General features: G+C 40.5%; 1 protein-coding gene across 2 annotated transcripts in view; it reads right to left on the bottom strand.

Moving 5' to 3' along the window:
• zfr (zinc finger RNA binding protein) overlaps window positions 1-14,964 on the bottom strand; it is a 95,384-nt gene that overhangs the window by 56,587 nt on the left and 23,833 nt on the right. For both annotated transcript variants that reach the window (XM_034169730.1, XM_034169731.1), the window contains exon 6: window positions 462-697. In XM_034169730.1, the coding sequence (XP_034025621.1) occupies window positions 462-697 (236 nt within the window). The remainder of the gene's footprint in view (window positions 1-461; window positions 698-14,964) is intronic.

Genomic DNA, 14,964 nt, shown 5'->3' with positions numbered 1-14,964 from the left:
GAAGATTTGCAAATCATCGTAATTTTTTATTTACATTTCACATTGAAAATGGGGTTTATATATATATATATATATATATATATATATATATATATATATATATATATATATATATATATATATATATATATATATGCAGCTACCTATGTACAAAATTTCTGCTCGATATCTTTAAAAACTGCTGACCAGTGGCTCTAGGAGGCATTTTCAATATGGCTGTCATGGCAGCCATATTTGAAATCAAATGGGAAATGCCTTGAACAAACTTTGGTGTCCTCATGGGTAGGAACACCAAGTTTCAGCTTCATTGATCCAGTGGTTTCAGAGAAGATGATGTTTACACATGCGGTCAATGATGGACAGCACAAGCTGACTGGACCTTCGGTCCATGTGAGCTGAAAATGGCAAGTGAATGCACGGCAATAAGGAGATTCAACAAACTGCTTTTGTGTTGAACTCACCTGTGGGCCTGCACAGCTGATCTTACACACGTCACAATAGTGGATCTGTGGGGGCTTTGGCGGCTGCTTGGGTCGGAGGTGCTTACTCTGGAAGGGGGGTTTTTTGGTGAAGGCGTTTCCTGTCCATGCTGCTGTTGCTGCTACAGCTGCCACTGCCTGCTTCTGCTGCTGCTGCTGCTGGTAGTAGTTGGAGGCTGCCGAGTAAACAGCTGCTTCGTAGCCAGAGTACGATGTACCTGGGAATAAAGCAGTGCAGAACAAATTTAAGCACATTTTGTTTAAACAGTTCTATCGCATAGCTTCATTTGACTGTGAATGGAGTCACAGAGTTTCATATAATTATCAGACCACATCAAGACTGAAAATAGCTACTACCCAGTAAGCACTGGGTAGTAGAACGTTTAAAGGGATTAATCAGCATGATTAATAATTAAAATGATAGACAAATGTCGATGATCAGATAACCTTTTAAACAGGATTTGACAGGCAATGCTGCTGGATTTCAGAGAAACACTGTACCCACTGAGTGTGATGTCGTTTAGTGCATGTATGATACTGTGCACATACAACTGATTGAATGCTGGATTAAAAAAACATGTAGATGTACCTGAAAAAGAAACTCTGGGGTGAGAGCAACTGGCAGCATCAACAATTGAGCAATTTTCAGAGGAAGCAAAATTGCCAACATGACATCGTTGTGGTCATGTGTTATTTTAGTTTTCATTTTTTGATTCGTGAAATTAAGGACATTAGCCAACATCAGTGAACAATGGACATTGATAATTAAATTCTGCACTCACGCGCCATTCCAGCAGTTGCAGAAGCATAAATCAGGCTCCCCTTTACTTTTTGTTTTAGCAATAGAGCCACTATCATTAAGTGTCAGAATCTCTACCTTGTTCCAGAATGTGACTTGTGGGAGTACAGAACATAGGATTGTTCTGTACGCAGATGATTTACTTTTATATGTCACAAATGCAACTGTGTAAATGTGTATTTAACTAACCACTGTTTACCATTTTTGTACTCTGGGAAAATAATTTCCTTCATGATAAATAAGTAATTTCTTAATTTTACTGATATTTCTTCCTTATATGGCCTGCCCTCATCTACTTTATTTTGTTTTGTTTTTTCTCCAAATTAGACATTATGCATCTATTTTTTTTTTTTTTTTTTTTTTTTTTTTTTTTTTTTTTTGAGTTCCCCATATCATTGGGAGGACCTCTGAACTTATGCCCCATAAGAAAGCTCATATTGCAAATATATAAGCTTGTTCTTTCAACGGACTATCATTCAGTCAAAACTATCTGTGGAAACAAGAGTTGGGTCTGGACTTCAGGGAAGGTTTCTGGGAAAAGGCTGTAGATAGAATTCATATGCCATCATCTAGTGCAAGACTTCCCCTTATTCAATTTAAAATAGTACACAGACTGCACTTAAAGTCCAAATTATCCAAAATTTATCCCAGTGTCTCTGATCTGTGTGATAGATATAACTCTTCTCCCTGTGATTTAAAGTAGACCTGTACTGAAATAAATGCAGTCAGATCTTTGGACCAAAAAATGACATTTACACATAAGATCCTTCTGAATGTAGTAAAGTAAATCTGCAAGCCCAGATCTGTCATTCAACGGAGAAATCTTCATTTAAAAATGACAAATTTACAGCTAAAATTTAACCCTCCACAAAACTATCATCACATCCGGGATGCTGCCGAGACGTCAGGGAGAAGACCCTATGCCAGCATGCATTGCGCGCACCAACTGTAATTTGTGGATTTACGTCAGTTTGCATCTGCAGCTTTTTCTTTTCTTATACGGAAGGATATACTTTTTTTAAAACTTCATATTGTCTTGCGGCACGTTTGGTGAGTACACATTTCTTTTATTTGTGCTTGAAAATTATTTTGGGGGCCTTTTTCATACGCCCGTTTGATTGAGTGGTGTCGCATTGAAAATCTATTGTCTTTCACCTCCGGTGTTACCGTCGTGGGGTACGGAGGCGGGACCCGCAAAGAATCCAAGTCATTAAAAAGATATAAACCTCTCTCAGCGGCCACGGAGCTCTGCGGCTCCGATTACCGAGACGTGCGGTGCTGCAGAAAGTCTGTCCTTGCAGCAACAGGTGTCACTGACCGCTCCGCATCAGAACAGCGAACGTAGTCTCTGGACTTTTGCCAAGTTGGCTGCACCTCCATTCAGTAGACAGGGACGTGGTGCCGGCTGCAAAGCAGACACGGGGGCGATGTGAGTGGCCCGCTTCGGCGTTTATCGAGCACGCAGACTCAGTAAGCGCAGCGGAGGCAGAGAGCAAGGCATCGGGGAAGAACGTCACCCGCTGTCGATGTCGCCGCTGATCTGAGCATGCAGAGCTGTATCTCACATTCATTGCTGCTTACTTTTGGATGGTGAAACCAGGACGTGTATAACAGTAACATTACTAACAGATAAAATTGATTTCAATGCGGGATCGGACTGAAGGCGGGAGCGCTCCGTCTTCTGCCGGACGTCACTGCAATGACCCGGATGTACAAACAGTTTTCGCTGAGGGCCAAATTTTAGCTGCAAATTTGTCATTTTTAAATGAAGATTTCTCTGCTGAATTACAAATTTGGGCTTGCAAATTTACTTTACTGCATTCATAAGCATCTTATAAATACATAGCTATTTCTTTCTGAGATCTGACCACATTTATTTCAATGCAGGTCTACTTTAAGTCATTTGTTTTTTGTTTTATTTTCTTTTTTTGCCCCAAACTTCAGTTATATTGGATTTCATATGTTGATGTTATCTCTCAAGTTCTTGGCATCAGGCTGGAGCCTTGTCCGCTGATCCATGTTTTTGGAATTCCTGGAGTCCCCATAGTGTCTCTAACTAGTAAACGGATGTAATTGCCTTTACCTCACTGCTAACATGTTGCAGAATAACAATATCCCTGAAAGCTCCACATGCCCCATCTATTTCTTTATGGTTGAAAGAGCTAATGTTTTTCTTAAAACTCAAAAAACAAATCAAGTTTAGTCTTGGGGGGGCAATGGGTTTCTGAAAGTACAGCAACCGTTTTTTTTTTTGTTTGTTTTTTTTTAATCTTAGATCTTTGAAAAATATTGGACCTGAATGAAATGACTGTTATAGGAGCTTCTTTCTATTATTATTATTTATATTATTAATGTAGTTATTTATTTTGATTATTATTTTGGAGGGACTATGGTTGGAAAAATTGGTGTTGGGGAAATTGTGAAGGTTCGGGCTGTGGCACACTTAATGTATTTTGATTGCACTTTTATGTTTTCTCTTTGTAAGTGATATGTAGATGTTTTTCTATGAAAAAATGATAAATTCTTTAAGGGGGGGGGGAACTTGCATTCCTGGCCTGGCACTGATTGGATCAATCAAGTTTGGTAAAGGCCAATTATAAAATAGTGAGCGTGTTCCAGCCATATTTACAGTATACATGCTTGAAAGGTAGATACAGAACTAATTAGGTGTAAGTGTTAATATGAACTCGCCTGACAAAGACATGAGCTGGATGTTGCTTTATTTTTTCTCCTTTCTGTAGCCACAGGAAATCTATACATTTCATATCAGCATTCAGATTATCTTATCATTTTTGAAACTTTTTGGAGTGCAAAACCATGCATCCAACAACCTGCTGCCTTAACATGTGTGTGATTTACAAAGTGATTGATGCCAGATCACTATGGAGTTGGAAACAATATGGTGGCTCTCAGTGAAAATCCTGGTACAGCGAATGTCGCCACTCAGTATGTCAGCATTGTACATGGGATGAACAATGCTGACTATGTAACATTGGTTGTGGGTTTACTGTTATGAAAGCATATTTCTTGATGGGTGGCTTTGGTGGAATAATAAAAATTATGATCAGATTACCGCTTCATTAACTGTGGACTTAGTCTGAAGCGGAGCTAACATCAGCTAGCCTACGATACCTGCTAACACATTAACGTCACTAATGCAAGTTAAAATACTGGAAAACACACACACACACTTCTTAGATGATCTGTTGGGACAATTAATGACACAACAAGCCAATTATTATTATTATAGTTTTTATAGCTTTACATTTAGGGGTGTGACAAGATCTTGTACCAACACAATATTAAAATGCGACAATATTGTCCAAGTGAAAAGCCGTCTTACGTTGTTCTGGAGGGTTTTTTTGGGGGGGTGGGTGGGGGGGGGGGGGGGGGGTGGCTGTTTTATCTCGAAAATCTCAACTATTCACAAGCAGTCACACTTTGCAGCTTTAAAGCAGAGCAGTGTGCACAGTCTGAGGCGACTAGCAGCAAATCTGTCAACATTTATTCCATGCAAATGGTTAGTTTGTAACAGGAGTGTGTGTGTGTGTTTTGAGAGAGTGAGGCAGAGAGGTGGGGAAGGAAAAGGGAGGGAGTCAGTGTGAGAGGACAGAACAGAAAAGAGACAGACTGAGTGTGTGTGGATGGTACTGACAGCAGCAAATGTGGTGAATAGTGCACAGATGTCTGTTAATAAAGCTTACAGCTCCTTGTGATCCTTCCCGATGGCTAAGGTGTGCATCAAGTAGGCACTCAAGGAACAAGATTTTCCAGAAGGTTGGAGGATGCGGTTTAAACATAATGCAGCAGCTAAGTAAATAACGACTAGCGGACAATTATTATAACAAGAGTGTTCTGAGAACACAATATCTCCCGTTGGCAAATGCTGCTTTGGTACAAGTGCTTGCTACATTCTGATAACATTTCAAGGTATGTGACAGTTGATTTCAGAATGCAGACATAAACTTATGAAACTGCCATTGTCTAGGATTGTTAATCAAGGGCCCAAACTCAGCCAATCTTGAACAATATCACAATGTGCATATTACCAACCCATAACAAGGAATTGTACCAAGTTTCCTAAAGTTCCGACTAGAAACATGAGAGGAGTCGATTTCAGAATGCAGGCACCCACTCATGAAACTGACAGAGTCTAGATTTGTTAATCAAGGGCCATAACTCTGGTAAAATGGGCCCAACTCGAACGATATCATAATACGAGTATTACCAACCTAAAAACAAGGACTTGTAACAAGTTTTACGAAATTCCTCCTACAAGTGTGAGAGGAGTTGACAGAGACGGAAATCATGACATAATCCCGCTTCGGGCTTCAGTCAGGAGGGGATTTTAAAAAAAAAACACACAAGCTGTCAGATAGTAAAAATGAGTCAGTCAGTTGGGGTTGTGATGAACCCTTTTTCTATGCTTGCATATTGTTCTGTGTCTTCCTACATATAAATCATGCCCAAAAAGTGAACTGAAGTGACATTCATTACAGGATATTAAGTCCCTTCGGCTGCTCCCTTATCGTCACTGTGGGTCGCCACAGCAGATCCGAGGTGGATCTGCATGATAATTTGGCACAAGTTTTACAGCAGATGCCATTCCTGACGCAGTTCCCCACTGCATGTAGAAAGGTGGTATATTTCATCATTTAGGCTTTACTAAAAATAGTGTTAAAATATCATCTTGATCTTGTAAACCCAATATCGTGCATTGTCCCATCTTTTGAGTAGAGTGTACTATCATTGTGTCATACCACACTTACATTACGCTAGTACATTATAAATCATCACAGATATTTCTCATGAAATGCTCAGAAAGGACAAGATACACTCAGCTCATGCTGATGTTGGCAGTCAGCGTTGTGTTATGCGACAGGAGCAACCTCTATAAGATGGCGGTGTTTTAAAGACACTACCATAAATCCCTGCTTTATGGCACTTGCCATGTTCACATCATCAGCCACAGTCTGAAAATAGTTATTTTAACACTTCGTCGCCTTCTTTGCATCTAATGCCGATATTGCGGGATTTGACCACTTCCGGGGACACCCTGCACAAACACAGCATCATATGCATGCCATATACCAACACAGTGCAGAGTAGCTACCTAAACTCTGTGAGTGAGATAGATTATCTCGTCAATAGCTTTACATCCTCATTGAGCAGAACTTTGGATGCTGTCGCTCCTCTGAAAAAGAGAGCCTTAAATCAGAAGTGCCTGTCTCCGTGGTATAACTCACAAACTCGCAGCTTAAAGCAGATAACCCGTAAGCTGGAGAAGAAATGGCGTCTCACTAATTTAGAAGATTTTCATTTAGCCTGGAAAAAGAGTCTGTTGATCTATTAAAAAAAGCCCTCTGTAAAGCTAGGACATCTTACTATTCATCACTAATTGAAGAAAATAAGAACAACCCCAGGTTTCTCTTCAGCACTGTACCCAGGCTGACAAAGTGTCAGAGCTCTATTGAGCCGAGTATTCCTTTAACTTTAACTAGTAATGACTTCATGACTTTCTTTGCTAATAAAATTTTAACTATTAGAGAAAAAATTACTCATAACCATCCCAAAGACGTATCGTTATCTTTGGCTGCTTTCAGTGATGCCGGTAATTGGTTAAACTCTTTCTCTCAGATTGTTCTGTCTGAGTTATTTTCATTAGTTACTTCATCCAAACCATCAACATGTCTATTAGACCCCATTCCTACCAGGCTGCTCAAGGAAGCCCTACCGTTAATTAATGCTTCGATCTTAAATATGATCAATCTATCTTTATTAGTTGGCTATGTACCACAGGCTTTTAAGGTGGCAGTAATTAAACCATTACTTAAAACGCCATCACTTGACCCAGCTATCTTAGCTAATTATAGGCCAATCTCCAACCTTCCTTTTCTCTCAATAATTCTTGAAAGGGTAGTTGTAAAACAGCTAACTGATCATCTGCAGAGGAATGGTCTATTTGAAGAGTTTCAGTCAGGTTTCAGAATTTATCATAGTACAGAAACAGCATTAGTGAAGGTTACAAATGGTCTTATGGCCTCAGACAGTGGACTCATCTCTGTGCTCGTCGGGTTAGACCTCAGTGCAGCTTTTGATACTGTTGACCATAAAATTTTATTACAGAGATTAGAGCATGCCATAGGTATTAAAGGCACTGCGCTGCAGTGGTTTGAATCATATTTATCTAATAGATTACAATTTGTTCATGTAAATGGGGAGTCTTCTTCACGGACTAAGGTTAATTATGGAGTTCCACAAGGTTCTGTGCTAGGACCGTTTTTATTCACTTTATACATGCTTCCCTTAGGCAGTATTATTAGAAAGCATTGCTTAAATTTTCATTGTTATGCAGATGATACCCAGCTTTATCTATCCATGAAGCCAGAGGACACACACCAATTAGTTAAACTGCAGGAATGTCTTTGAGACTTAAAGACATGGATGACCTCGAATTTCCTGCTTTTAAATTCAGATAAAACTGAAGTTATTGTACTTGGCCCCACAAATCTTAGAAAAATGGTGTCTAACCAGATCCTTACTCTGGATGGCATTACCCTGACCTCCAGTAATACTGTGAGAAATCTTAGTCATTTTTGGTAAGGATATGTCCTTCAATGCGCATATTAAGCAAATATGTAGGACTGCTTTTTTGCATTTGCGCAATATCTCTAAAATTAGAAAGGTCTTGTCTCAGAGTGATGCTGAAAAGCTAATTCATGCATTTATTTCTTCTAGGCTGGACTACTGTAATTCATTATTATCAGGTTGTCCTAAAAGTTCCCTGAAAAGCCTTCAGTTAATTCAAAATGCTGCAGCTAGAGTACTGACAGGGACTAGAATCAATCAATCAATCAATTTTATTTATATAGCGCCAAATCACAACAAACAGTTGCCCCTAGAAGGAGAGAGCATATTTCACCCATATTGGCTTCTCTTCATTGGCTCCATGTTAATTCCAGAATAGAATTTAAAATTCTTCTTCTTACTTATAAGGTTTTGAATAATCAGGTCCCATCTTATCTTAGGGACCTCATAGTACCATATCACCCCAATAGAGCGCTTCGCTCTCAGACTGCAGGCTTACTTGTAGTTCCTAGGGTTTGTAAGAGTAGAATGGGAGGCAGAGCCTTCAGCTTTCAGGCTCCTCTCCTGTGGAACCAGCTCCCAATTCGCATTAGGGAGACAGACACCCTCTCTACTTTTAAGATTAAGCTTAAAACTTTCCTTGTTGAAAAAGCTTATAGTTAGGGCTGGATCAGGTGACCCTGAACCATCCCTTAGTTATGCTGCTATAGACTTAGACTGCTGGGGGGTTTCCCATGATGCACCCAGTGTTTCTTTTTATTCACCTCTTTTTGCTATGTATGCACCACTCTGCTTTTAATCATTGGTGATTGATCTCTGCTCTCTTCCACAGCATGTCTTTTTCCTGATTCTCTCCCTTCAGCCCCAACCAGTCCCAGCAGAAGACTGCCCCTCCCTGAGCCTGGTTCTGCTGGAGGTTTCTTCCTCTTAAAATTGGAATTTTTCTTCCCACTGTCGCCAAGTGCTTGCTCATAGGGGGTTGTTTTGACCGTTGGGGTTTTTCTGTAATTATTGTATGGCTTTTGCCTTACAATATAAAGCGCCTTGGGGCGACTGTTGTGATTCGGCGCTATATAAATAAAATTGATTTGATTTTTAAAAGGAGAAAGCAATCATAGAAGCAGTCATGAAAAGTGTAGGTTTTTTTTTGGTTCCCAGCGAAGAAGGGAAGACGAGGCAAATGGGAGAGGCCGTATCGGTAAGTTTTAGCCTACACACTTTGACAGAGCAGATGTCTCTTGCCTGAAATAACTGGCTTGACATGTTTGCGCTCCGGGTCATAAACAAACTGCAACACATGTCTGCTTTCCACCACGTCTTCACTTTGTTTGCCATGTAATTTGCCCAAAAACTCAGAGAAAGTGCCATGTTTCTGATGGAGACAGATAAGGGCGGCCTCCGGAAGTAGAATTATGCTTTTTCATTTTACCCCTTTAGCACCCACCCTCAAACAAGACTACGGTACCCAACTGGTTTTCTATCAAGACCCAGAACAACTGAATTGACATCCTTTTCTGGGCATCGCCATGTTGAATCGAGTTGTGAGCCCTGCCCGCACTCATTCACGATGCACTCATAATGCATAAAGGGGTGGAGCGTGGGTGGCTCAGTGTGTGAGGACAAAAAAAGCTTGAACATCAGGGTTCTAGCCACGGTGGACGGTGCTGGGCGGCCCCGCCCAGTACTGCAAATTTCCGCCTGGCTCTCAGTTTCAAATCAGCTGTGCCGCCCAGCACAGTATTTCTGAAAAAGGAACTGAAATGTTGCTGAAAATGTACCAATTCGATCGTATTTCAAGCTTACAGAGTCATAGTTTTGCTATTTTAAACCAATAATTAAAGTAATAATAAAAATATATATTTCTCATTTCCTTCGTATCAAATCGCAAACAGCAGAGATCAGAGAGTCAACGCATTCTGTGGCCACAGTGTCACGATATGAAGGGCCGCAGGTGAAAACAATGTCTCTGCTCTGAGCTGAAGAAAAAAAAAACCCGCCATGAAAGTCTTTCTGTATCCGTATCTGAAGATACAGTGAGGAAAATAAGTATTTGAACCCCCTGCGATTTTGCAAGTTCTCCCACTTAGAAATCATGGAGGGGTCTGAAATTTTCATCTTAGGTGCATGTCCACTGTGAGAGACATAATCTAAAGACCCAGCCATGACCCATCTTCAATGCTCTTACTGAGGGAAGGAGGTTGTTTGCCAAAATCTTGTAATACATGACCCCATCCATCCTCCCTTCAACACGGTGCAGTCGTCCTGTCCCCTTTGCAGAAGAGCACCCCCAGAGTATGATGTTTCCACCCCCATGCTTCATGGTTGGGATGGTTTTCTTGGGGTTGTTCTCATCCTCTAAACATGGTAAGTGGATCTGATTCCAAAAAGCTCTATTCTGGTCTCATCTGACCACATGACCTTCTCCCATGCCTCCTCTGGATCATCCAGGTGGTCACTGGTGAACTTCAAACGGGCCTGGACATGTGCTGGCTTGAGCAGGGGGACCTTGATGCCGTGCAGGATTTTAAACCATGACAGCATCATGTGTTACTAATGTAATCTTTGTGACTGTGGTCCCAGCTCTCTTCAGGTCATTGACCAGGTCCTCCTGTGGAGTTCTGAGCTTTCTCAGAATCATCCTTACCCCACAAAGTGAGATCTTGCATGGAATCCCAGACCGAGGGAGATTGACAGTCATCTTGTGTCTCTTCCACTTTCTCATAAATAACCATAACAGTTGTTGTCTTCTACCAAGCTGCTTGCCTGTTGTCCTGTAGTCCATCCCAGCCTTGTGCAGGTCTACAGTTTTGTCCTTGGTGTCCTTTGACAGCTCTTTGGTCTTGGCTAAGGTGGACAGGGTGGAGTGTGATTGATTGAGTGTGTGAACAGGTGTCTTTTATACAGGTAACAAGTTCAAACAGGTGCAATTAATACAGGTAGAGTGCAGAATAAGAGGGCTTCTTAAAGAAAAATTAACAGGTCTGTGAGAGACAGAATTCTTGCTGCTTGGTAGGTGTTCAAATACTTATTTGCAGCAGTAACATACAAATAAATTATAAAAAAAAAAAAAATCATACATTGTGATTTACAGATTTTTTTTTTTTTTTTTTTTTTTTTGATTATGCCTCTCACAGTGGACATGCACCTAAGATGAAAATTTCAGACCCCTCCATGATTTCTAAGTGGGAGAACTTGCAAAACCGCAGGGTGTTCAAATACTTATTTTCCTCACTGTACATTCAGAATTTTTTTGTTTATTTTATAGTTAAAAGGCTTCGTGTTTCCAAAAAGCTCAGAGTTTAAAAAACAACAGATGCGTGAGTGATCAGAGAGGGAGGAGGAGTGGGAGAGAGTGGAGGAGGAGGAAAAGCACAGCGTCAGTGACAGAGGAAAGTGAAAAACTGACTCAAAGTTTTTCATTTAAAACAGCAGGTTTGACAAATCAGTCCAAGTTCAGCTTTTGTTCAAACAAGGCAATTAGGTGTTATATTGTTCAAAAAGAAAAATAATGCAATCCCACTAAAATTGTTGAAGAAAAAAAAAAAAAAAACTGTCAGGATGACAGAAAAACTGCCCGCTTCACTGGATTAAAAACTAATGTGTGACATTTTTGAAAAAGATTGTAAATGCTATGTCCGTTAATTTGTTTTTAACATTTTCAATGTTATTTAATTTATTAACTTAGACTTTGACAGAAACATACAAAAAAGAACTTTGATCTTACAAATATTATACATAATTTACCTGGCACTAAAGTGGTCCTCGCTAGAACCCTGCTGAATATGCCCCTCTCTTCAACTCCGAAGCGCCAGCTAACAGGCTCAGCTCAGTTCAAAAATAATATTTTTGGTGACTGCGCTGTGGTTCTAACAATTTACGTTGTTGTGGACAGTAAAAGATATGAGCCACGTATTTCCTCAGTAATCAATCATTAAGTGGACCTACCGGCAGCTGCTAAAAGTACTAACCCCATTAGCATACAACATTAAATAAGACGAGAGTTTCACTCAACATGAATAATTCAACAGAGATGTCAGAAGATCCGTTAGGATGCTTCACCACACAACAAGCCAGATTATTCCAGGTGTTTGTAATAAATTACTCCAAACACACACATCAACAACATAACAGCAAGTAGCTCCTTTATGGTCTAAGGTTACAAGAGGCGGAGTTGCTGCGCTCAGCCCCGGTCACTCAAAGCAACCACTCCCACAATTACCCCAAATTACATGGATTAAAATGTCTTAAACTAACGAGGTAGATATACCTCGAGCTGAATGACATTTCACTGGAGGAGGTTGACAGACGCTGTTCCTATAAGCTTGCAATATAGCATTAACAACCCACTGCAACAGTTTTTGCTTGGACAAGGCGCAGCACTTCCTGGAGCCCCATAGCAGACAAACAGAGCACCACTTTTGCGAAAGGCAGCTGTCAATTCAATATAACGTCCAAGTGCACGAACAGGGCACAACAGATTAGAATTAGCTTCTGCAGTAGATTGTGGGGTAAAGACAGGCAAGGTAACTGGCCAATTAGCATGGAAGGTTAAAACCGTCTCTGATAAAAAGGAGGGGGTGCGATCCTATTGAGTAACCATCTACCATAATGTGGCGAGCAGAGACAGCAGCAACATAAACTGTAATTGCAGAGAGAGAAAGACCTCTGTCAAACAATGATTAAAGATAGCTCAGCAGCACTGGCACAGGACAACACTGAGGGTCCCCGCCTGGACCAACGGGTAAAAAGCTTCCACTTATTGCCGTATAATGCCCTAGTGGAGGTCACATGGGCATTCAGTATAGTCTGCACAACCGCTTGATCACAAGAGCTCAACATGGAGTCTGTCCCTTCAATCAATCAATCAATCAATTTTTTTATATAGCGCCAAATCACAACAAACAGTTGCCCCAAGGCGCTTTATATTGTAAGGCAAGGCCATACAATAATTATGTAAAACCCCAACGGTCAAAACGACCGACCGTGAGCAAGCACTTGGCTACAGTGGGAAGGAAAAGCTCCCTTTTAACAGGAAGAAACCTCCAGCAGAACCAGGCTCAGGGAGGGGCAGTCTTCTGCTGGGACTGGTTGGGGCTGAGGGAGAGAACCAGGAAAAAGACATGCTGTGGAGGGGAGCAGAGATCGATCACTAATGATTAAATGCAGAGTGGTGCATACAGAGCAAAAAGAGAAAGAAACAGTGCATCATGGGAACCCCCCAGCAGTCTACGTATATAGCAGCATAACTAAGGGATGGTTCAGGGTCACCTGATCCAGCCCTAACTATAAGCTTTAGCAAAAAGGAAAGTTTTAAGCCTAATCTTAAAAGTAGAGAGGGTGTCTGTCTCCCTGATCTGAATTGGGAGCTGGTTCCACAGGAGAGGAGCCTGAAAGCTGAAGGCTCTGCCTCCCATTCTACTCTTACAAACCCTAGGAACTACAAGTAAGCCTGCAGTCTGAGAGCGAAGCGCTGTATTGGGGTGATATGGTACTACGAGGTCCCTAAGATAAGATGGGACCTGATTATTCAAAACCTTATAAGTAAGAAGAAGAATTTTAAATTCTATTCTAGAATTAACAGGAAGCCAATGAAGAGAGGCCAATATGGGTGAGATATGCTCTCTCCTTCTAGTCCCCGTCAGTACTCTAGCTGCAGCATTTTGAATTAACTGAAGGCTTTTTAGGGAACTTTTAGGACAACCTGATAATAATGAATTACAATAGTACAGCCTAGAGGAAATAAATGCATGAATTAGTTTTTCAGCATCACTCTGAGACAAGACCTTTCTGATTTTAGAGATATTGCGTAAATGCAAAAAAGCAGTCCTACATATTTGTTTAATATGCGCTTTGAATGACATATCCTGATCAAAAATGACTCCAAGATTTCTCACAGTATTACTAGAGGTCAGGGTAATGCCATCCAGAGTAAGGATCTGGTTAGACACCATGTTTCTAAGATTTGTGGGGCCAAGTACAATAACTTCAGTTTTATCTGAGTTTAAAAGCAGGTAATTAGAGGTCATCCATGTCTTTATGTCTGTAAGACAATCCTGCAGTTTAGCTAATTGGTGTGTGTCCTCTGGCTTCATGGATAGATAAAGTTGGGTATCATCTGCGTAACAATGAAAATTTAAGCAATACCGTCTAATAATACTGCCTAAGGGGAAGCATGTATAAAGTGAATAAAATTGGTCCTAGCACAGAACCTTGTGGAACTCCATAATTAACTTTAGTCTGTGAAGAAGATTCCCCATTTACATGAACAAATTGTAATCTATTAGACAAATATGATTCAAACCACCGCAGCGCAGTGCCTTTAATACCTATGGCATGCTCTAATCTCTGTAATAAATTTTTATGGTCAACAGTATCAAAAGCAGCACTGAGGTCTAACAGAACAAGCACAGAGATGAGTCCACTGTCCGAGGCCATAAGAAGATCATTTGTAACCTTCACTGGGTCAAGTGATGGCTTTTTAAGTAATGGTTTAATTACTGCCACCTTAAAAGCCCGTGGTACATAGCCAACTAACAAAGATAGATTGATCATATTTAAGATCGAAGCATTAAATAATGGTAGGGCTTCCTTGAGCAGCCTGGTAGGAATGGGGTCTAATAAACATGTTGATGGTTTGGATGAAGTAACTAATGAAAATAACTCAGACAGAACAATCGGAGAGAAAGAGTCTAACCAAATACCGGCATCACTGAAAGCAGCCAAAGATAACGATACGTCTTTGGGATGGTTATGAGTAATTTTTTCTCTAATAGTTAAAATTTTGTTAGCAAAGAAAGTCATGAAGTCATTACTAGTTAAAGTTAATGGAATACTCAGCTCAATAGAGCTCTGACTCTTTGTCAGCCTGGCTACAGTGCTGAAAAGAAACCTGGGGTTGTTCTTATTTCTTCAATTAGTGATGAGTAGAAAGATGTCCTAGCTTTACGGAGGGCTTTTTTATAGAGCAACAGACTCTTTTTCCAGGCTAAGTGAAGATCTTCTAAATTAGTGAGATGCCATTTCCTCTCCAACTTACGGGTTATCTGCTTTAAGCTACGAGTTTGTGAGTTATACCACGGAGTCAGGCACTTCTGATTT

This window comes from Thalassophryne amazonica, chromosome 5 (assembly GCF_902500255.1).
Source record: "Thalassophryne amazonica chromosome 5, fThaAma1.1, whole genome shotgun sequence".
Lineage (NCBI taxonomy): Eukaryota > Metazoa > Chordata > Actinopteri > Batrachoidiformes > Batrachoididae > Thalassophryne > Thalassophryne amazonica.
Note: the sequence above shows the minus strand (reverse complement) of the source record. Positions and strands in the feature narration are given on the sequence as shown.